Source organism: Tricharina praecox (genome assembly GCF_024521635.1).
Source record: "Tricharina praecox strain CBS 144465 chromosome Unknown BZA05scaffold_8, whole genome shotgun sequence".
Classification (NCBI taxonomy): Eukaryota; Fungi; Ascomycota; class Pezizomycetes; order Pezizales; family Pyronemataceae; genus Tricharina; species Tricharina praecox.
In genome coordinates this window covers 1088159-1108889 of record NW_026250410.1, presented here as the reverse complement: position 1 = coordinate 1108889, position 20731 = coordinate 1088159, and the positions used below count along the sequence as shown (strand labels likewise).

General features: G+C 56.1%; 7 protein-coding genes across 7 annotated transcripts; 4 read left to right on the top strand and 3 right to left on the bottom strand.

Moving 5' to 3' along the window:
* Positions 1 to 1681: 1681 nt before the first annotated feature.
* On the top strand, positions 1682 to 4756 carry BZA05DRAFT_468055 (DNA ligase 1; the record flags this gene model as incomplete). The annotated part of the gene is made up of 3 exons (XM_051487834.1): positions 1682 to 3388; positions 3460 to 4240; positions 4310 to 4756. The coding sequence occupies 3 exons, from the start codon at positions 1682 to 1684 to the stop codon at positions 4507 to 4509; spliced, it is 2688 nt and encodes an 895-aa protein (XP_051340937.1). The 3' UTR covers positions 4510 to 4756.
* Positions 4757 to 5832: 1076 nt separating this feature from the next.
* Positions 5833 to 7510, bottom strand: BZA05DRAFT_265692 (mitochondrial ornithine carbamoyltransferase). Its single transcript, XM_051480179.1, has 2 exons — positions 6638 to 7510; positions 5833 to 6586 (listed from the first exon to the last, which is right to left on the bottom strand). Exons 1-2 carry the CDS (start codon positions 7010 to 7012, stop codon positions 5885 to 5887), a joined length of 1077 nt encoding a protein of 358 aa, XP_051340936.1. The 5' UTR covers positions 7013 to 7510; the 3' UTR covers positions 5833 to 5884.
* A 1503-nt stretch (positions 7511 to 9013) lies between these two features.
* On the top strand, positions 9014 to 11858 carry BZA05DRAFT_443929 (uncharacterized protein; the record flags this gene model as incomplete). The annotated part of the gene is made up of 4 exons (XM_051486875.1): positions 9014 to 9923; positions 9982 to 11223; positions 11284 to 11444; positions 11508 to 11858. 4 exons carry the CDS (start codon positions 9014 to 9016, stop codon positions 11856 to 11858), a joined length of 2664 nt encoding a protein of 887 aa, XP_051340935.1.
* A 172-nt stretch (positions 11859 to 12030) lies between these two features.
* BZA05DRAFT_265399 (small subunit of acetolactate synthase-domain-containing protein) lies at positions 12031 to 13295 on the bottom strand. The gene is made up of 3 exons (XM_051480178.1): positions 12504 to 13295; positions 12368 to 12444; positions 12031 to 12307 (listed from the first exon to the last, which is right to left on the bottom strand). Exons 1-3 carry the CDS (start codon positions 13211 to 13213, stop codon positions 12204 to 12206), a joined length of 891 nt encoding a protein of 296 aa, XP_051340934.1. The 5' UTR covers positions 13214 to 13295; the 3' UTR covers positions 12031 to 12203.
* A 572-nt stretch (positions 13296 to 13867) lies between these two features.
* BZA05DRAFT_425094 (uncharacterized protein) lies at positions 13868 to 16066 on the top strand (the record flags this gene model as incomplete). The annotated part of the gene is made up of 9 exons (XM_051485944.1): positions 13868 to 14163; positions 14313 to 14376; positions 14443 to 14586; positions 14815 to 14836; positions 14904 to 14956; positions 15011 to 15178; positions 15237 to 15442; positions 15493 to 15910; positions 15944 to 16066. The coding sequence occupies 9 exons, from the start codon at positions 13868 to 13870 to the stop codon at positions 16064 to 16066; spliced, it is 1494 nt and encodes a 497-aa protein (XP_051340933.1).
* Positions 16067 to 16952: 886 nt separating this feature from the next.
* Positions 16953 to 18746, bottom strand: BZA05DRAFT_394189 (fatty acid desaturase-domain-containing protein). The gene is made up of 5 exons (XM_051483304.1): positions 18427 to 18746; positions 18316 to 18375; positions 17985 to 18263; positions 17611 to 17934; positions 16953 to 17563 (listed from the first exon to the last, which is right to left on the bottom strand). Exons 1-5 carry the CDS (start codon positions 18535 to 18537, stop codon positions 17204 to 17206), a joined length of 1134 nt encoding a protein of 377 aa, XP_051340932.1. The 5' UTR covers positions 18538 to 18746; the 3' UTR covers positions 16953 to 17203.
* Positions 18747 to 18959: 213 nt separating this feature from the next.
* BZA05DRAFT_394187 (P-loop containing nucleoside triphosphate hydrolase protein) lies at positions 18960 to 20727 on the top strand. Its single transcript, XM_051483303.1, has 5 exons — positions 18960 to 19141; positions 19195 to 19354; positions 19408 to 19419; positions 19485 to 19859; positions 19918 to 20727. Exons 1-5 carry the CDS (start codon positions 19091 to 19093, stop codon positions 20493 to 20495), a joined length of 1176 nt encoding a protein of 391 aa, XP_051340931.1. The 5' UTR covers positions 18960 to 19090; the 3' UTR covers positions 20496 to 20727.
* The last annotated feature ends 4 nt before the right edge of the window (positions 20728 to 20731 follow it).

Here is a 20731-nt window from a genome sequence, read left to right as displayed (position 1 = left end):
TCAGCCGGGGTAGGAGGGAACGGAGGGGGAGGTTGCCAGTAGCCGTAGTGCTGCTGCTGTTGGTGCGACATGACGGCTGTTTGTATCGGCTACACAGTGACTAAGAAACAAGGGAGCTTCTGGGGGGGGTAGATTTGGGCAGCTGGCTCGATTCGTGGTTGTGGGGTATATTTTCGGCAGTGGTGGTGGTGGTATGAAGGATAGGATTTTTCCGGTTGCTGGTTGCGTTGTGTGGGTGGAGGGTTGGGGGGAGAGTTGGTGTGGGATAGTGGGGCACTGAATCGAGGCGGAGGTCACCCTCGATCCCTCTCTTCTCTCTGTTTCCGCGGGTGTCTCTCACCCTCACACTCCGCACGCACCCGACACGCCTGAAGGAGAGCTTTTTCGGTACGGGGTTTTTGAGGGGGTTTTGGGGGGAGGGGAACAAGACAGCTGATGTTAGGGGAGGGGAGGAGGAGGTATGAATACAGAGATGGGGCGGATGGGGGGGGTGTGCGGGCGGCGGGCAGCGGCGGGCTCGGACAGTATACGGGGAGTGGGAATACTTCCGGAGTTGGGTGAATGAACGGGTGAGTATGGGAGTAAGGTGAAGGTGTGAGATAGAGTTGGTTGGACGTTCGTTACGGTTGCGTTAGAGTTAAAAACAGCCAAGGCGAAAGCCAGGCAAGCAGGCAGGTGGGCGGGAAAAGCAAGCGTGCGTCGATTCGAACGAGTAAGAGATGTTCGGGATGTCGGGTTTCGTTGGCGTCGTTCGGACGTTTTAGTTGCTGGAAGGTGGTGGTAGCATCCAGCAGTTGGCGGGAGGTGGTGGTTGTGGTGGTGGTGGGAGGGTGGGTGGGAAGAAGGGCTGTTTCGATCGGGCGGCGGGCGGAGAGGGTGGGTGGTGACGTTGTAGGAACAGCACTATCCCCACGAGCCAACCACAAGCCGTCTTTGGCTTTGGGGGGGTGGTGATGGTGGAAGTGGGCGACAACAGGCAAGGCGGGTGTTGGGGGGGGGGGGGGGGGGGTGAGATGGAATGGATGGCCGGGGCGAGGGGGGCAACGACGAGAATAGCGACTCACAGGCAGACAGACACGGAAGCGGAGTCGCCAACGAAAATCGGCAAGGAATAAATAAATCGATTTTTAATTCACACATTAATAAACCAATGCGGCTATTGCTGCACCACGTGACCAAGGACTCTACTAGGCTCAATTAGGCTCGGAGTGGCTCCAGAGGATGACGGAGAATCGCTGTCCCTCGGACGACGACGCCACTGGCTGCGGGCGGTATCTATCTACATAGAGACTTCTATCGCGCATTCGTACCTACATGATCTTGATAGGCCGCATGCAATACGGTACGGTATGAAGAACCGAACAAACCGACACTTCCCTGGCAGCGACGCCGATCCCGCGGGGCACAGCGGGCACAAACCAGTATCGACGACACGGCGCGATGGCAATCCGGACGGAATTGCACTCGGGCACGGATGTTGCGCGGAGTCCGGCGGGAACTCGAGCATTTGGCACCAGCGTCCCGATCCACGGACCATGCGGCCGATCGATGACGAAGATCCCGGACCAGAGCTACTGACTAGCAGGTGCTACCGCAGTTGAGCTCCCAGCTAGTTGATGGAACTCATGACGACAACAGCTTCCACCTCGCAACGTTCATTCAACTCAACACATCACTTGCAATGGCATCTAGCAGTCCTGCGAAAAAGCGAAAGAAGAACCCGCCCAGCTCCAGCTCGCCATACAAGGGGAAAACTCTGGACCACTTTTTTGCGAAGAAACCATCAGTCCCGCTACCATCACAGCCCGCAGCACCGGCCAGTCACTCGGAAGAGGCTGATGCGTCGACGTTGACGGATGAAGAGTTTGCTCGAAGATTGGCCTGGGAATGGGGAGAAGAGGACCAGGCTATGGCGGTAAATGGGGGCTTGAGTAGCCATGCGGGATCGAAGCGGCAGAGGAGTAGTTCGCAAGAGAGAAGGAATTCCGAGCCCGCAAGCCAGGTAGCTGCCAAAGAATCGGAGGAGGATCAGGAGGGAGATCAACAGACTTCAACGACAACACCACAGTCCAAAAAGGCCGTAGGAATCTTGGTCCTCACGGAAGGGAACAGCTCCAAAACCACAGAAGCCATCCCACTGGACAATGATCCTCTGACCTTCAACCCGAACGACTACCAACACCTCACGACGGAATGGCCTCACGGCCGAACGCCCTACAGCCTTCTAACACACGCCTTCGTACTGGTGAATGCCACACGGTCCCGCATCAAGATAGTAGACACACTGGTGAACCTTTTGCGGCTACTAATGGTGCTGGATCCCGAGTCCCTGCTGCCAGCCGTATGGCTGACCACGAACGACATCGGCCCGCCGTACGAAAATACCGAGCTCGGGATCGGCAGCTCGACCATCGCCAAGGCGATCATCAAAACGAGCGGGATCACACCCGCAGCCGTCAAGAAGCTATACCACAAATACGGGGACCCAGGCAAGTCTCATCTCCCCCCCCCCCTTTCTAACCCCATTAACCCAACCACAGGCGACGTCGCCTTCTCCGCCAAATCCACGCAGCGCACATTGGCCATGGGGCAGCCCGCACCACTCACGATCACGGGCGTATACAGCACGCTCGTCAAGCTCGCCGCCGTATCGGGCAAGGGCTCGCAAGCCGCCAAAGAAACGCACGTTAAACGCCTCCTCGTGGCCGCCCGCGGCGAGGAGCTCCGCTACCTCGTGCGCACGCTGCTGCAGCACCTGCGGATCGGCGCCGTGAGGACAACGATGCTGATCGCGCTTGCGCGGGCGTTCGTGCTGCGGGATACAAATACGCACCCGCTCCCGACGGAGAAGGAGAAGCGGCTCGAAGTGTTTGCCCGCGCCGAGGACACGCTGAAGCGCTGTTTTGCGCGGCGGCCGAACTACAACGACCTTGTACCGGCGCTGCTTTCGGGCGGCGTGGACGCGCTGCCGCGGGTGTGCGGGATGGCGCTGCACGTGCCGCTCATACCGATGCTCGGGAGCATCACGCGGGACCTGGACGAGATGCTGGTGAAGCTGCGGGGACGGGAGTTCACGTGCGAGTATAAGTACGATGGGCAGCGGGCACAGATCCACTGCGACGAGAGCGGAAGGGTAGAGATCTTCAGTAGACATCTGGAACTGATGACGGGGAAGTATCCGGACCTGGTCGCGCTGGTTCCGCGTGTGCGGGGGGAGGGCGTGAAGAGCTTTATTCTGGAGGGTGAGGTGGTCGCTGTGGATGCCAACACGGGCGAGCTGGGGAAGTTCCAGACCCTCGCTGGCAGGGAGAGGAAGAATGTCGACATTGGGAACGTCACCGTCACGGTCTGCCTCTTCGCTTTCGACCTGATGTACTTGAATGGCCAGGTCCGTCCCCCAGTGGGTTTCATACACGTTTGATCCAGAAGCGCTGACCAGATACTTACCTTCCCGCGCAGGAGCTCCTCTCCACCTCCCTCCGCGAGCGCCGCGAGCTGCTGCGGACAATGTTCACGCCGGTCCCGCACAAATTCGCGCTGGTGCAATCCCTCGACGCCGTATACAGCGATTCCGACCGCGTGCGCAGCTTTTTCACCGCAGCCCTCTCCTCCCGTTGCGAAGGCCTGATGGTCAAAGTCCTGGACAACCCCTCCGTCCCCTCCACCGCCGCCGACACTGTCCCCTCCACAGCGCGCCCCCGCCACAAACCTCTGCTCGCGACCTACACCCCCTCCCAACGTCTCGAGTCCTGGCTGAAAGTAAAAGCCGACTACTCCCGCTCCTCGGACACACTGGACCTAATCCCCATCGGCGGCTGGCACGGGCAGGGGCGCAAGGCTGCGTGGTGGTCTCCGATCCTGCTGGCGGTTCGGAACCCCTCTACCGGCGCGCTCGAGGCAGTGTGTAAATGCATGTCCGGCTTCACGGACAAGATGTACGCTGAGATCACGGCGTTCTACGCCCCCGACCTCGACGGCGACGGTGGTAGCGAGACGGGGAATACGAGTGCGAAAAGGAAGGCGTATTACGACGCACCAAGCGCGATCAAGCCCAATGTGTGGTTCGAGCCAAGCGAGGTCTGGGAAATCGCCTTTGCGCAGGTGTCGCTTAGTCCGGTGTATACGGCCGGACAAGGGCTGGTGGATGGCGAGAGGGGGTTGAGTCTCAGGTTTCCGAGGTTTGTGAGGAGGAGGGGGGATAAGGGGATAGAGGAGGCGAGTACTGGGGAGGGGTTGGCTGGTGAGTACGCTGGGATGGAGGGAGGGGGGTGCTGGGCTGGTGGACTGGACTGCGCTGACGTAGTGGTAGAGCTGTATTGGAAACAGGAGCGTCGTGGTGGGGGGGCTGGTGGGAATACCGATATAGTTGAAGGGATTGAGGAGGAGGAGGAGGAAGACCTGGCCAGAGAGGATAGTAACGAACCCGGCGAGGAAGAGGAAGAGGAGGGTGACATACCAGTACCGGTGGACGACGTACTCCAGGAGGATACTACGAACGAGGAAAGGTAGGTAGGTAGGTGCATACTCGCAGTCTTTGATACTCCAGTGCATATCCTTCCTTCCTTCCACAGGATTTTTGTCATGATACTTATCCAGAACAACTTGGGGAAGTATCAATTCGAGCTATTGGTATGTGCAATGTTCTGGGCGAATATAAGTGCCTATGAAGAAGTACTCTGTGGCAAGCCCAAGAAGGCGAAACGAGAATTCACAGCTACAGCTATCGTAAACAACCTAGGTACAGCTCCCCGGGAGTAGGGCCATCGCAGAAAACCTGCCAGTAATAACCCACGATGGATGGATATACTCCAGTAGAACGAAGGAATACGGTACCGCCAGCTGTACAGAAGCCCATAGAAGCCCATAGAAGCCCTCCATCCGGCGTCCATCCAGACTGGCGAATATAGTCCTCTAGAGTGATCGACGAAGAACCGCGATACGGCGATCTCGTCCATCCGCATTCAGAACTCATCCTTAAAGTGTGCTACTCCTCTTTTTTTTCTTCTTTTTTTTGGCACCGACAGATCGATCGATCGTTTTGGCATTTGGTTTTTGGCTTTGGGTGCCTGCCACAGGGGATGGGGGCTGTTGGCTGCAGATTGGTGAGAGATTGGCTGCAGTGCAGGTTGGTGACTGCGCAGCATAAGGAAGTCGTCGCTGCATACCCGGTACTTGCTTGAGTGCATACTCGGAGTGGATCTTGGTGGGTGGCTGGTGCAGAAGTGGCTGGTGCAGAAGTGGCTGGTGGATGTTCTCCCAGGCTGCAGCTGTCAGCCGGTGAGTTGGTGGTGGGGATTCATGGTGACTCGTGAGGCACATGTGCCGTGCATACTTGGGTACATACCGTCTCCGACTGGTTATTCAACTCTGGAGTGGAAAGAACGAGGGCTTGGAATGCTCAAACTTCAAAGATGGTCAATGAGCGCTTAAGAACGTCAGCGTTCCAAACGGGCTCAAATATCTTGACCTCAACCCGTCTGCGATACTACTTTCCTACCTGGGTGGCGAGTGATACCATTACCAATGGACCACATCCATCCCAAAATCCCTCGTATGTACTCTACTCTACCTACATACGATCACGCGCGCAACGGAACGACTTCGGTTATCTACGGTACGGCAGTGTGTATCTTACTGTAGTTCTTCCTGCGGTTCTTCCTGCGCGCCCCAGGATGGGTTATGTATGTACGATGGAGGGATATGAAGATGGATGGATGGGTTGTCAATCCGGGATTGAGTCACAGGCAAGATTGACATGGTGCGCATAAGATGGGGGCGAATTCTCGTAGTCATATCACGCATATCACTGATCATCACCCGGACGGGGAACAGGGTGTGTGAGTGTGTCAGCACGAAAGCCTCATTTCCATCTCCGCCGCTCTATCTACTCCTCAAACTTCCCCTTCTTGACGACAAACGCCTCGAGGGCCGCCAGAGCCGCGTAGAGCCTATTCTCGGCCTCGGTGAACACCAGACTCTTAGGGGAGTAGAAAACCTCATCAGTGACCTCCTCGGGCTTTCTCGGGAGGCAATGCATGAACTTCCAGTCCTTGTGTGCGCCGCCGCGGGCAGCCAGATCCATCGACACCTGGAAGCCCGCGAACTCCCTCAGCTTCTGCGCCTTCTGCGATTCCTGGCCCATGGACACCCACGTGTCGGTGACGATGACGTTGGCGTTCTTGACGGCCTCCTCGGGGACGCCGCAGGTCTCGATTGTGGCGCCGGAGGTGGACGCGGCTTCGCGCGCGAGGGCGAGCATGCCCGCGTCGACGGGGTAGCCCGACGGTGTCGCCACCGATACGCTGATCCCCAGCTTGCCGCACGCGATCATCAGGTCGTATAGAACGTTGTTGGCGTCGCCGACCCAGGCGACTTTGAGACCCGCGAGCTTCGGGAACGCTTCCGACATCGTCAGGATGTCCGTTACGGCTTGCAATGGGTGGTACGAGTCGCACAGCGCGTTGATGATCGGCACCGAAGATGTCTTGGCGAGCTCGGCGATGTCGGAGTGCGGGCCTACGCGGGCGACGATGCAGGAGACCATCGAGGAGATCACCCGCGAGGTGTCGTGGAGGGACTCGTTGACCTGGGATGGAGGTCAGTGTGGCGGGATAAACGGTGGGGAGGGGGGGCATACCCCGAGCTGGATATCGTCACGTCCGAGGAACATTGGGTGGCCTCCCATGTACACTACCGCGGCTTCGGTCGACACTCGAGTCCGGGTGGAGCGCTTTGCGAACATCAGAGCGACGGTCTTTCCGGCCAGCGTGCCCTGCAGCGACGACGGGATGTTTCCCGACTTGATTGCATGTTTCGCCCTGGATGCCTGGCGGACCAGCGTGGAGAGCTCCTTGGGTGTGAGGTCGGCAATGGAGAGGAAGTGTCGCGGCGCGAATGGCGAGGTCGAAAGGTTTGCGGCGGGCCCGGCGGTCGATACCGATCGGGTCGATATCAATGGCCGAGTCGCTGCTGTCTTCGAGGCCGCACGGAGAGTTGACTTGCAGAAAGACATTTCTTCTGGATTGAGTGCGGGGCGCTGGTGGTGGTGGTGGTGTGGGGTCGGTGATGGTGGGGTTGGATGTCGCGATGTTCGCGGTTTATGGTGAGCCTGTCGTTTCGACTACGCTCCGATTATTTGCGAGCTCCGCGATTCGCGGGGCAGATCTAGTGCAACGCACTCTAATTTTTTAAACGGCGTTCTAACTGGGGCTATGACTCCACCCCGCATGAAGGGAGAAGGTCCGAGTACTCTACACATGTGCCAGTATTCCACTATCAACAGCTCTAGGTCACACTTTGCTCAGGGTGGTTCCTCGTGCTCTTTGATGGTGAACATAGCGGACATTTTTCCAGAGTAAAAGGCGCCGGAGACCGCTAGGCAGCCGTCTTTAGCGCCTCGCCGAAGAGGTACCGCGTCTATCTATCCAAACCGATATGGACCAGGTATCGTGAAATGGGAGTTGCTTGTCCCGCGCAAAACCTCACGTGAATTAAGCATAGCAATAGGTAGATTAAGATTGTATGTAGCGTGCCGTATCAGAGGTTGGATTCTTCAACAGCCCTGTATGTGTCTCTACTATTATACTCCTTGTCGAGCTCCACTCTCACCGAGTGTGCCCATCGAATAGATACCTAGCACGCTGGCCTGGTGGAGAAACGACCACGGTGGAACACCAATAGGTATCCAGTGACGAAGCAATAGTGGAATCTCATACGAGTTTAGAGTTACAGCCACGTCGTTGTCACTCAGGGTTCATTCACTCTCGCCCGACATTTGGGTTATCGCCCCACTAGAAAGCCGCCGTTCAAACTTCTCGTCTGGAAGAGCGATTCTGTTGGTAAGAGTCCAGCAGCAATTCGATTGGACTTTTGAATGGCTCATCCCGTCGGGAAAAGATCCGGCGAGGTGCGCAGATACTATCATACCCGCGGATGTTGAGAGCCGCTTGATCGGCACTGCGAATACGGTAGATATGTCTGTGAGTCACGCTCTCCGCACGGACTGTGGGGAATGTTCGGGTTTTCGGTTCCGAGTGAGAGATGCGTTGGAAGGAACGATGATGAGTCGTGGCGGCCAGACCTTTCGAAGTGGAGTGAAAGGTGAAGAAGATGTCTCGACTCCGAACCTGTCAAATCACCTGACATTTGCGCACGCGACAGAGACTGCCTTCGTTTGACGTGCAACGCATCGCGAACTCGAGATGAGGATCCCGACCTCTCTTTCTAGCCTTCGCAACCGAATACCAAATCCTCGGGGAATGAGCGCTATTTAGCACCCATTCGCTCTATGCACTCAAGGCAGCCACGTCTAATGCTCATTGCTCAGCCCATATTGATATTCACAATCAGGCGAATCCGAGAGCTTGAAGCGCTGTAATAGTAGAAGACCTATCCTCTCGTCAGCGACAGAAGGATGGACGAGGATACGAATTCTGTACCCCGCCCCAGTATGTGCATACGTACTCTGGCTGGGTATGTTATCTACTAGTAACTAATCCCACTCGATGTTGGCGATCGTTTCAACCATAAGCGCCATGCCCGGGACCGGGAGTCTGGCTGAAGGTGGGTGGCACAGCTTGATGGCCCAAAGCCAGGCACGACCGACGTGGCTGTCGTTGTCGTCACCACTTTGAGCCTACATCAGCGGAACCCTTCCCCCCAAGACAGAGCCACCATCATAACTACTACCTTATCGCTCTGCTGTAACGACTGCACGAACAACCGTCGAAAGATAACAACGGGCGATACCTGCAGAACCCCTCCGATATATTGCCACCTCGATTATATACAGCATTGAAGGTATGCGCACCTCACAGCTATCGCACAAGCTCGACATATCGCTAATTGTAAGCTCGACAGCTACATGTACACACAGTACTGATACCCCGGAACAAACCTTCGGCATTCACGACAGCGAATCTCTTCTTCGGAGCCGGCTATTGCGACAAGCACCAGAGAATAAAGCAAGCCTTCGCGCCTCCGGGCCATACCCTTCGTTCGTCGCAAAGTCGCCATGTTTTCGCGGACGCCGAGTATCCGAGCCGTCAGCGTCAAGGCGCCCAGTGTGAAGTCGCAGAACGGAAAGGCGCCCAGTGTGAAGTCGCAGAACGGAAAGGCGTCAAGTGTGCGGTCCAAGCACTCAAAGTATGATCACGATGGAGAGGAAGACCATTCCTCCGAGCGCACGCCTCTACTCTCATACGACGCACCCACGCCTGCGACGCTCTCGGCTCTCCTCACGAACATAGAATCCCGTCAAGATCCGTCCGAGCACTCGCCACTCCTGACAACACTGGAACCTCGGTCCTATCGGTCGACGCCCTCGCATTCACAGCCGCAAACACCGCAGCACAAAGCTCGCCGCCGACGGAACTGGAGTGTAGTGGCGCTCGCCGCTCTGTGCGGCCTGATACTTGCGATTCTCTCGCTGGGCTTCTTCGTTCCTGCTGCAGCAGAGCGATATGCGCAGGATGCGGTGGCGCTGGACATCGACAGCGTCGGTGTCGACTCGTTCACCGACAAGGGTGTCAAGGTGGCTGTGCAGGCCAAAGTCAATGTCGACGCGCGCCGGGTGAAGGGCTGGGGCGTGCGCACGCTGGGAAGGATCGGGACTTTTGTTGTGGGACATGTCAGCGTGAAGGAGTTTGACGTGCGCGTACATCTGCCCGACTACGATAATGCCCTCGTGGGGACGGCGAGGGTCCCGGGAATGACTATTGATATAAGGAATGGACACACGACGAATCTCTACTTCGTAACGGACACGCAACCGGGCTCCGTCGATACTATCCGTTTGCTGGCGAACGATTATCTGTCCGGGAACTTGAATTCTGTCAAAGTCTTGGGCGAGGTGGACCTGAGGATAAGGAAATGGTTTGTGTCTGTGAATCCTGGCAGGATGATTCGGGAATTGATCCTGACAGGTAATATTTCTTCCAACAGTTAGGTACACGGAGTCATGGCAGCTGACAATATCTTCAGACCTTCCCGAACTTCCCACGTACGAACTGACCAGACTCCACGTTCAAGAGGTCGAGATCGATAACAAGAGGGCGATCCTTGCCAACGTATCCGTAGTGATTGAGAACCCATACCCTTTCGCCTTCGATGTGTCTCCATTGGGATTCGAGGTCTCTCTTCCCGGCTGCAAGAGTGATTCTCACATCAAGACGGCCAGCGCCACATCTTCTCAAATCAGCATCAAACCGAAGACCGATATCGTAGTCGACGTAGCAGGCCTCATTCGCTCGCTTCCAGCCGGCCTAACAGCCGTCTGTCCCAACAACAACCTTTCCCCCATGGATCAGTTCCTCGGCAATTATCTCCACGGGCAGGAAGCCGTTGTCTACGTGGGCGGAGATGGAGTCAACTATGGTGGGCGGGCCCCGGCGTGGTTGGTCGAGCTACTCCGCAGCGTCACAGTGCCGATTCCTGTTCCCGGAAATACGTTCGATAACGTCGTTCAATCCTTCGGACTCTCGCACGTCAGTATCAAGCTACCAGGCGAATCCGGCAACGTTGCGCCGCTTCTCAGCGCAACAGTTGAGGCCGTGATTGCACTCCCGAAGGAGATGACCCTGCCCATCAACATCACGCAGCTCAGAGCATTGGCAGACGTTTCCTACGAGCAGCACGCGTTCGGCACACTCAACATCAAGGAGTGGATCCCCGCCACCTCGGAGCGTATCCCTGGGAAGGACAATCTTCTCCGCGTCAGCGGCGTAGTGACCGACGCCCCGCTGGACGTGACTGACTACGACACGTTCGGAGAAGTCGTCCGCAAGATCCTGTTTGGAGGTGGCAAGGCTATCAATCTGGGAATCAATGGAACCGCGGACGCGGACATCAACACCAGTCTCGGGGAGTTCATCGTGCGCAAGCTTCCCGCGTCCGGGAATATCACCCTCGACGGGCTGCCGGATTTCACGGCGCTCCCGTTTCCGACGCTGAATGATATCGTCATCGAAAGTACAACTGAGGACTCGATGAACCTGAAGATCAGCGTGTCTGCGGAAAACCCCATGCCGTGGGAGGCGTTCATTCCGTACTCCAATATCGTCATGAGCCACGATGGATTCATCATCGGAAACGGAACTATTAAGAATATGCACGTTGTTCCGGGGAAGAATAGCATCGTGGTCAGTGCGTCTTGGGATCCGAAGAGGTACGGTGGTGAGAGGGGAGTTAAGGCTGGTGAGGAGTTGCTGGGGAATTACATCTCAGGTCCGTTGTCCCTCTTTCCATATGACTACTATTGCATCCTCTAATATGTACCATCCATAGGCCACAACGCAACTCTCACCTTAAGCACCCACGAGGGCTCCTTCCCGCACCTCCCCGAGCTCGGCAAAGCCCTCTCCTCCCTCAAAATCACCATTCCAATGCCGCGCATCGGCCAGAGCGACCCCTCTGAGCCGTCGAAGCACTTCATAGAATCCGCCACTGTAAGCGCCTAAAGTAGCATCCCCACCATCTCTCGCGGACCTCGCAACTAACTCGCATCGTAGATGCACATCTTCTCCTCCACCGCCGACTTTTACATCCGCAATCCGCTTCCGTACAACGGGATCGTAATGCATGTGTTAAACGGCTCGGCTTTGTACAATGGCAGCACGCTCGGCACTATCGATTATAGAAACAGGTTTTTGATCAATCCTGGTAATAGGGGCGGGACGATGTCGCCGAGGCTGCCTGTCGAATGGAGTCTGGACAGTGTGGGCTATGAGGCGATGAAGAAGGCGCTCGGGGGTCAGCTCAAGATTCATGCGCAGGCTATGACAAAGATCAGTATTGGCAATATGGTCATGGAGGTGTTTTACAACGCCAGTGACCCGGTCGAAGCGCATATACGGTTATAGACGTGGGGGATTGCGATCATGGTTGCGTATGAGTCATGTACATTTACGAGTTTTGGGTGCTTGATTTTTTGGTCTTTGGTGGCATTGGAAATGGCGTTTGCGTTTGTTTTGTTTGTTTTGTTTGCTTGTTTGATGTCGTTGGATGGATTGGAATGATACGGCATATGGAAAGATGTACCGGTACTGATATGACGGTCATGAATTTACCACATGGCTTGTGCATTGTGTGTATGTGTTGCTTCTTCTTAAGGGTATCACATCCCGTCACCACGCACGCCATGCTGCAATCCAATCCATCGAACCAAACGAACCCAGGAATGCAAGAAAAACGGAGCGTCAAGGCGTCTAACCAGGGGGAAGAGCACTGGCATCGACGACGTCTTCGGCTTCCTTGGTCTCGAGCTCTTCGCCGCTCTTGGCGAGGGGAGTACGGGGGAGGGCCATCAGACCTAGGGATCGAGTCAGAATATACGCTGGCAAGAGCGGGATGAGAGTGGAGGGTTGCATACCAGTCCTGGCGGACTCCAGAATTCCAAAGGGAGAAACCAGCTTCAGGAATGCGTCGATACGGGAGGGCTTCGCGGAGCTATTTATCCTATCAGCACTCGCCATTCACCCGGTCATTAGTGTGGAACCGGTACGCACAGCTCAACGATGCAGTTGTTTTCCGAGATATCCGTAATTTTTCCGCCGAACTGATGAGTCAAGTCCGTGACGGCGCGCAAGTGCTGATGTTTGTGTCTTAGCGCCTCCGAGGCAGCCAGCTGGCTAGGATGGAAGTCCTTCTCGGCAATGGCTACGTCGTGGTGCTCGCCATCCGCAGTGATCTCGCGGTGGTGCGCTAGCAACTCCTCGAAGTACTCCGGGCCCAGTATCGAGATCTTGGCAAGCAGCAGCTCCCGCTGGATCAACGGGGTGGTCGAGTAGTCCAGCACAGCCCAGACGGGGACGAGGTCCTCGAGCTGTCGCCGCGCCTGTTCCACCACGCCGTCGAGGCCCGACAGCACGATGGTCATGCGCGAGAGGTCGGGGACCTCGGTGTTGCAGACGACGAGCGAGTCGATGTTGAAGCCTCGGGCCGCCAGAATTCCAGAGACGCGGGAAAGCACTCCCGGCTCGTTCTGGACGAGGCAGTTGAGCACGTGGCGCTTCGGCGGGGCGGACGAGGGGAGGGGCGTCTCGTAGAGGATGCTGGAAACTGCCGCCGACGCCGACCACGCGGGCGTGTCGGATGTGGGGAGAGGCTTCACGCGGCGGTGAAGCGCTTTGTAGGCCAGTGCCGAGGTGGACGAGCTGCTGCTTGCACGCGCGAGGCGCGGGGCGGCGAGGCGGAGGAGGGTGCGAGGGGCGGCCATGGTTGTTGGAGGGGGGAGAGCTCCACGAACACGGACGATTGAGGGGTGGGGTTGGATTGGGCGGGAGTGAGGGTGGGATATGTAGAAGTTGGAATAGGTTGGTCAGAGGTGAATCAGAGAAAAAAACCCTAGCACCACCCACCACAACCACTTTTCTTTCGCCGTCTACAGCGGCGAACGGCAATCCGAATATCTAGTGGGCCGCGGGGGATGTGACAATTTCTTTAATGTACAGTTGCCGAGGTCATTGGCTATTTTCATCCGCAGACAATTCCCATATGCAATGGTCCCTTCTCCGCAAAGATACCATCGAGATACCCCAGAGTTCATGGTTGACTCACTCACTCGTTCTCTCCCCCACCACATCTTCCGCCGCTTGTGCAAAATCGTCAATTTAAAGGGAAAAGGACGTTAAAGGTTCTGTGTCTTGGCACGCTAGGGTAACCATGCTTGCTTGCTGCTGGCGTGCCTTCACTTCCACACTTCTTCTTCTCTGTGCTGTGAATTCGAGATCGTCAAACTCCTCTCCAGTTATCTAGGGAGTTAACCGATCCCTCACGAAACCGTAACCCAACGACAACTCTTCCACCAAACCTGACATCCCACCTTCAACCACACATCGTCCGAACAATCCACCACCTTGCACAAACAGGAATGACGGACGGCTCTCCCGACCGCCGGAAGCGCAGTAAATGGGACGATGCACCCAGGGACCCACGACTCGACCGTGATCGAGACCAACATTCTCACCGTGGAGGAGGAGAGGATGGTGGCGATCGCGAACGTTCTTCTGGCCGCTCGCGCTGGGACGATCGCCGCGGTGAAACTGGACATGGACATCGTGAACGTGAACGTGAGCGTGACCACCCACGCGAAGACCGCCGCTCTCGCTCACCGGCAAGCTCCTCGCGTCGCCGTAGCAAGAGTCCTACCACCGTCACTGCTCGCTCGTCCGCTACTCCCTCGGCCGAGCCTGTAGTCAAGAAGGCTGTGGATCCTGCTGCCGCTGCGGGTTCGTACCACCCACCACTGCTTCTACCACCACAGCTACCGCGTATTCTGGGTATAACTAACTCGCAACAGCTGCGGCCGCTGCCAGGATCAATGCGCAGATCCAGGCGAAGCGTGGTGTTCAACACGTCGATGTTCCCCCCATTCGTTCGGTGCGTTTGGACCCCTCATGTTGGTGATACTCTACTTGGGCGGAGGCTGACTGGACGGTTCAATAGAGCATCGGCAAGTCATCGAGTCCCCCGGCTACCAACACGTTCAGCAGTGAGATGTACATCGCGGATGGCGACTACATCAAGGACATCGAAGTCAATGATCTTAGGAACCGGTATACGCTGACCAAGGGTGCTACTCAGAAAATGGTAAAGCTCCTCCGAGTCCTGGACTATACATCATCTTACTCCTCACCTCACCTCTCATCCTCCCCTCCCTCCCTATTGTTCGGTGGTGGTACTGGTTGTTGCACTCATGTGACATCCAGCTTTTTACCTTTCTGTAGTGATGATAGAACTAAAATGTCATCTGTGCAATTACAGATGGCACAAAACCCTTACGTGTCTTGCCGCTGACTTCCATCCGTGCCTACTTAGATCAAAGAAGAAACTGGCGCGGGTACGCTCCTTCTCACCTTCTCAATACCTTTTAGGACTATGTTTTGCTCATGCAGTTTGATTTCAAGATGTGACGACCCGAGGAGCCTACTATCCTGACAAGTCTATGGCGACGCCTGCGGTATGGGATCACCCGTCCTGCTTACTATGGTTGGTTGCTGATTGATGGATACAGAATCCCCCGCTTTACCTACATATCACCAGCACCACGAAGGAGGGTCTCGAAAAGGCAGTCGCGAAGATTGAGGACCTCATGAAACAAGAGCTTCCCAACCTTGTGGATGAGCGTCGCTTCCGGAGACGGGAGCCACCAGAGCCGGTGGAGCGAGATGAATACGGCAGGGTTGGTATATCCCTAGTGGAGGTGGCCACGGCACAGCGCTGACGGAATTGTGTTACAGCGCAAGTGGCCCGAGGAGAGGATACCAGTTGGTTTGGAGCCTATCCCCGGATTCAACCTACGCGCGTCTGTTGTGGGCCACGGTGGTCAGTACGTCAAGCACATCCAGCAGGAGACTCGCTGTCGTGTTCAGATCAAAGGCCGTGGTTCCGGGTTCAGAGAGCACGGTACTGAGGAGAGCGATGACCCGTTGTACCTTCACGTAACGTACGTGCACCCGCCTTTCTGCAGCGAGGGACATTACTGACGTGTTACAGCGGTCCTGATCCCGGCGAGGTTCAACGCGCCAAGGAGCTTTGTGAGGATCTAGTAGGTTCGGTTCGGCTGCAGTATGAGGAGCACAAGTCTCAGCCGCAGCCAACGCGCTTCCCCGGCTACGGTGCTGGTGGTGGTGGCGGCGGCGGCGGCGGCGGCTCGGGTTACGTCCCCAACCAGCAACAACAGCAGCCAACCGGTGGATCACCCCCGCCCCCTCCCCCGCCTCCAACCGGACCGTCTTCTGCGGCGCCCCCTCCCCCTCCGCCTTCTGCCTCTCCCACAGGAGTCGACCCTGCTGCCGCCGCGGCCGCATACAATCCTTACGCTGCGTACTATGCCAATGCTGGTGGAGTGGATCCGTATGCTGCGTACGGTGGATACGCCGCATACATGCAGTACTGTGAGTGTTCTTCACATGTTCATCTTGCGCATATACTGACCGAGCTATAGACCAAGCATACTACGCGCAAGCCCAGCAGCCCGGCCCGCCCGGCGCCGCCCCAGGCACCGCTGCCGGACCTCCCGGAACCCAGTATGGCATCAGCCGGCCACCCGGAATGTGAGTATCATTAGTGTATCATGCAGTGTTTTCGTTTCTGGCAATCGGGAGCGGTGGAACTTCTATGTCTTCTCCCTGTTAATTCCAATTCCAATTCCATTTTCATTTTGTACTCTTTCTCTCTCTCTTTCTCTCTCGCTCTCGCCCAATGGAGCGCCGTTGTCCAAAAACCATAATTGTAGAAAATTAAATAAACATCGTCCTCCAACCACTACCACTACATCCACTACCACTACCTCCACTCCCGTCCATCACTGGCCACAGCAGCAGCGGTAAGATGCGATAGCGCATGGCTGACCGCGCTCGTGCGCGGCATGAAAGATAACTTGTCTGCCGCCACTTCGGCGCGCTGCCGCAGCGTGTTGCTCGCTAGGAGGAGCGCATTCAGGCTCTATGTACGAGGTGTTAGCCAGCGCTCAGCTATAAGCTCTATTATATTATAGAGGGGGTATGGTAGCTAGTGACAGTAGGGGAAGGAAGGGGGAACGGACTTTAGTAGTCGAGTTGACAGTCGCGTCGATATTTGTTGTAGTCTGGAGGGGCGGAAGGGTCGAGAGCGGGAGCTGGAGGTTTACGGATTTGGCCGCAGTTTGTGATGGCATGGTTTCTGTCGCTATGTCGCTGACGAGCTGGAGGGAAGCTGGGCGGAGGTGAAGGTGAGGTGAGGTGAGGTGATATGTAGCGGGGGTTGGATGTGCGGAGGACACGTACATACGACTACGTGCAGATAGATATCGATATCACGCACACGACTACCTACATGTGATTCGATATCGATATCGATATCGCGCACGTGAATGATCGGACGAGTGATACGAGGCGTGATGTAGTGGTGATAAGACGGGGTGAGATAGCGATGTTTCTGCAGGATACCTACGCAGCTACCTACTCTCACTACCTCCGTCCCACTTCCAGCCCCCAGACTCTAGTATCCGGAAGGCATAACAGCCTCCACCTAATCTCTCAAACGCGTGTATTCATGCTCACTCTAAACAAGTATCAATCATATCCTCAAAAGAAGCTCTAAGAATCAGAATTACAACCCATACTTCCCCCAGCCAGCGGTGCATATACAGATGGCGCACGGTGGGTATCACATGTCCAAAAAAATCAAACATCCATAAACGACATCGCCGCATCAACCAGACAAATCAATCCCTCTTGGAAACCTCGACCATTCCCTCCAGCTCTCCCTCCGTCCACTGGGCCTCCACCTTCCGCTGCTGATCCCTCTTGACACGTGACCACAGGCTAACATTGGGATCGGTAATGAACTGGAAGATAACGTAGGACCAGCTCTTGTGTGTCGGCAGGGGCTCGTAGAATTCCGCGGCGATATCGCGGAGCTTGTGGAGACGGGTCCATGGGATGGCAGGGAAGTCGTGGTGCTCATTGTGGAGGCCCACGTTGTAGGTGAAGAAGTTCAATGCGCCGTAGTAGCTGTACGTCTCCGGGGCGGCGACAGCAGAGGGTGAGGATTGGGGAGAGGATGTTTGTTGGTCAAAGACGTACTGGGGGGTGTTAGTGGGGTTACCCAGGGGAAGGGTGTGGGACAAACATGTTCGCTGATGAAGTGGCCGGCGGTGGGGTGCAGACTGCCAGCGAGGAAGCTACTGGCCAGGAAGTAGATCATTGAGTGCCAGCCAAAGTAATTTACGATCAGGCAGTCAAAGGCGATTTGCGTGGCCAGGTTGAGCCCATGGATGTGCGTGAAAGGAAGCTGGAACACTGCCATCGGCCGCAGGGCGTAGAAGAGGATCTGGAAAGTGCAGAAGAAGGCCTTTCCTGCGATGCTGTCCAGGAATACGGCCTCGAGCCGGGTAGGAAGATCAGTGTCGAGTCCTTCGACACCGAGGGACTTGTGGTGGATCAGGTGGTAGGGCTGCACACATTATTAGCTGTATACTGTGGATATCGGACGAAGTGACTAACCCGGAAAGCGGCGCTGTAGGGTATGCCGATGGGGAGGTTCGCGAAGATGGCCAGCAGCCGGTTGTAAATTGGCTTCCGGAAGGCCAAGTTGTGGGAGATCTCATGGATAGCAAGGAACAGGTTTTGGTTGGAAGTTGCACCGATGAAGTACGCGGTCAACAAGAACTGCCAGCTGAGGATTGACGTGTTTCGCAGCAGGATCGCGCAGGTGACTTGAATCGATACTACGAGGAGGACAGTCCATTTCGTCAATGGCTCTGGTCCGCAGAGCTTGGTTACCTGTTGATGAAGGTTAGCTAGGGCGCGAGAGATCACGACGGGGGGTGCGGACTTCTGGGTGCGCCTTGATGATCTGGTGTCTTCGTGTCCGGTGAGGCTCTTCTTGGTAGGTCTATGCAACAAGTCAGCAGAGATAACGCAAAAGCCAGGGGAGGCACTGTACCCAGAGCCAATCTGAGGTTTTCTCGTTTCCAGCTGCATCCGTAGGAAGCTCAAAGGGCTTGTTCGCAGCCGCAGCTGTTTTGCCGTTGGATTTCGTAGCGGACACTCCCATGATGGACAAAAGGGGTATGTAGCGAAGGTGAAGATGAGGGAAGAACGAGGGAGAAGATGGTGGGTACGAGCAAAGGGGCTGCAGACGCACTCAATTATGTAGAGAAATAGATCTGCCCAGAAGTCGCCTCTGGAAAAAAAAGATCGAACGGGTTGTGGGGTGAGTAGCAGGAGGTTTCCCGGGCGGCCGCTGCTCCTTCTGCATTCACCCTTCTCCTGTTGAACCTTGCCGGTTCCTGCAGCTACGTTTAAGCTTAGGGCAGAGACGTGGCGGTGCAGATACGGGCCCGAGCGGATGTATTGCACCGAGAGTGGCTCTGTGGCGGTGCTGGTCTGCAGTCTACCACGCGGTGCGCACATCTGGGACTGGTAGGGAAGCGTGAATGATGGATGATGGATATGTTAGCTTGCCTCGACCAAAAACAATCCCACCAACTCAACAGCATCACCAAAGCTATCACCACCCATCATTCAATCCATCCACTCTCGTCATCCATCGCTACCACAGACCGCAGCTAAACCTTCCCGCCGAACAACCACACCAACCTACAGCCATGGCCCAGGATCCGGAGCGCACGTCGGCGCTGTCCGACTACAAGCAGAAGGTAGCATTTGAACCCCGCCTGCATCTCTGGCGCTTCTAACACCAGCCCCACAGCTACTAGAACACAGAGAATGGGACGCAAAGCTCAAGGGTTTACGAATGGAGATCAAAGAGTTCACCAAGGAGTTTGATCACACCGAGGACAACATCAAAGCACTGCAGAGTGTGGGTCAGATCATCGGCGAGGTGCTGAAACAGCTAGACGACGAGCGGTGTGCGTGTTTCCCAGCATCCCCATTCATATCGAATCTCTGCTGACCTCTATAGTCATCGTGAAAGGTACACGCGCCCGCGCCCGCGCACCCCCACTGCCCGCAGTTAGCTAACATCCACCCCCATTACAGCCTCCTCCGGTCCCCGCTATGTGGTCGGTTGCCGTTCCAAGGTCGACAAAGCGAAGTTGAAGCAGGGTGTACGAGTGGCGCTAGATATGACGACACTGACCATCATGCGGATGCTGCCGCGCGAGGTTGACCCGCTTGTCTACAACATGTCGCTCGAGGACCCGGGCCAGGTGTCGTTCGGCGGTATCGGTGGTCTCAACGATCAGATCCGTGAGCTGCGAGAAGTCATCGAGCTGCCGCTCAAGAATCCGGAACTGTTCATGCGAATCGGAATTAAGCCGCCGAAGGGAGTGTTGCTGTACGGTCCCCCAGGAACCGGAAAGACCCTGTTGGCAAGAGCTGTCGCAAGTGGACTGGAAACCAACTTCCTCAAAGGTTCGTCCGCTACGAGTGCCATCAGCCGAGGATCGGCACGCTGACGAAGCATACATAGTTGTCTCCTCGGCCATCGTCGACAAATACATCGGTGAGAGCGCACGGCTGATCCGCGAGATGTTCGGGTACGCCAAGGAGCACGAGCCATGTATCATCTTCATGGACGAAATCGACGCTATTGGAGGGCGACGTTTCAGCGAGGGCACTTCTGCTGACCGTGAGATCCAACGTACACTGATGGAGCTGCTGAACCAACTCGACGGCTTCGACTACCTCGGCAAGACCAAGATCATCATGGCCACCAACCGACCCGACACCCTGGACCCCGCGCTGCTACGAGCCGGTCGTCTCGACCGGAAAATCGAAATCCCGCTTCCCAACGAGGTGGGTCGCATGGAGATTCTCAAGATCCATGCGGCCGGTGTGGCGAAGGAGGGCGAGATTGACTACGAGAGTGTCGTCAAGATGAGCGACCAGCTCAACGGTGCCGATCTGCGTAATGTGGTGACTGAGGCGGGATTCTTTGCGATCCGTGACGAGCGTGAGGCCATCAATCAGGACGATATGATGAAGGCCGTGCGTAAGGTGGCGGAGATGAAGAAGCTGGAGGGAAAGCTAGAGTACCAAAAGTTGTAGATTGGGGCTGTGGTTTTTTCGTTGGGATTGTTCGCTGCTTTACACTTACTATTTTTTCGGGAGAATAAAGGCATACGATGCTGAGATGAGTGATGGGCACTACGATTCCTTTTGTCATTGGTTGGCGGGAGTACTCTTGACAAATTGTAAATACTTTATGGTGATAATGATGACGGACATGTCTGCTTGCCCTACCTACTTTCCATAGGTACCCCATTCTCATTACAGCAAGAACG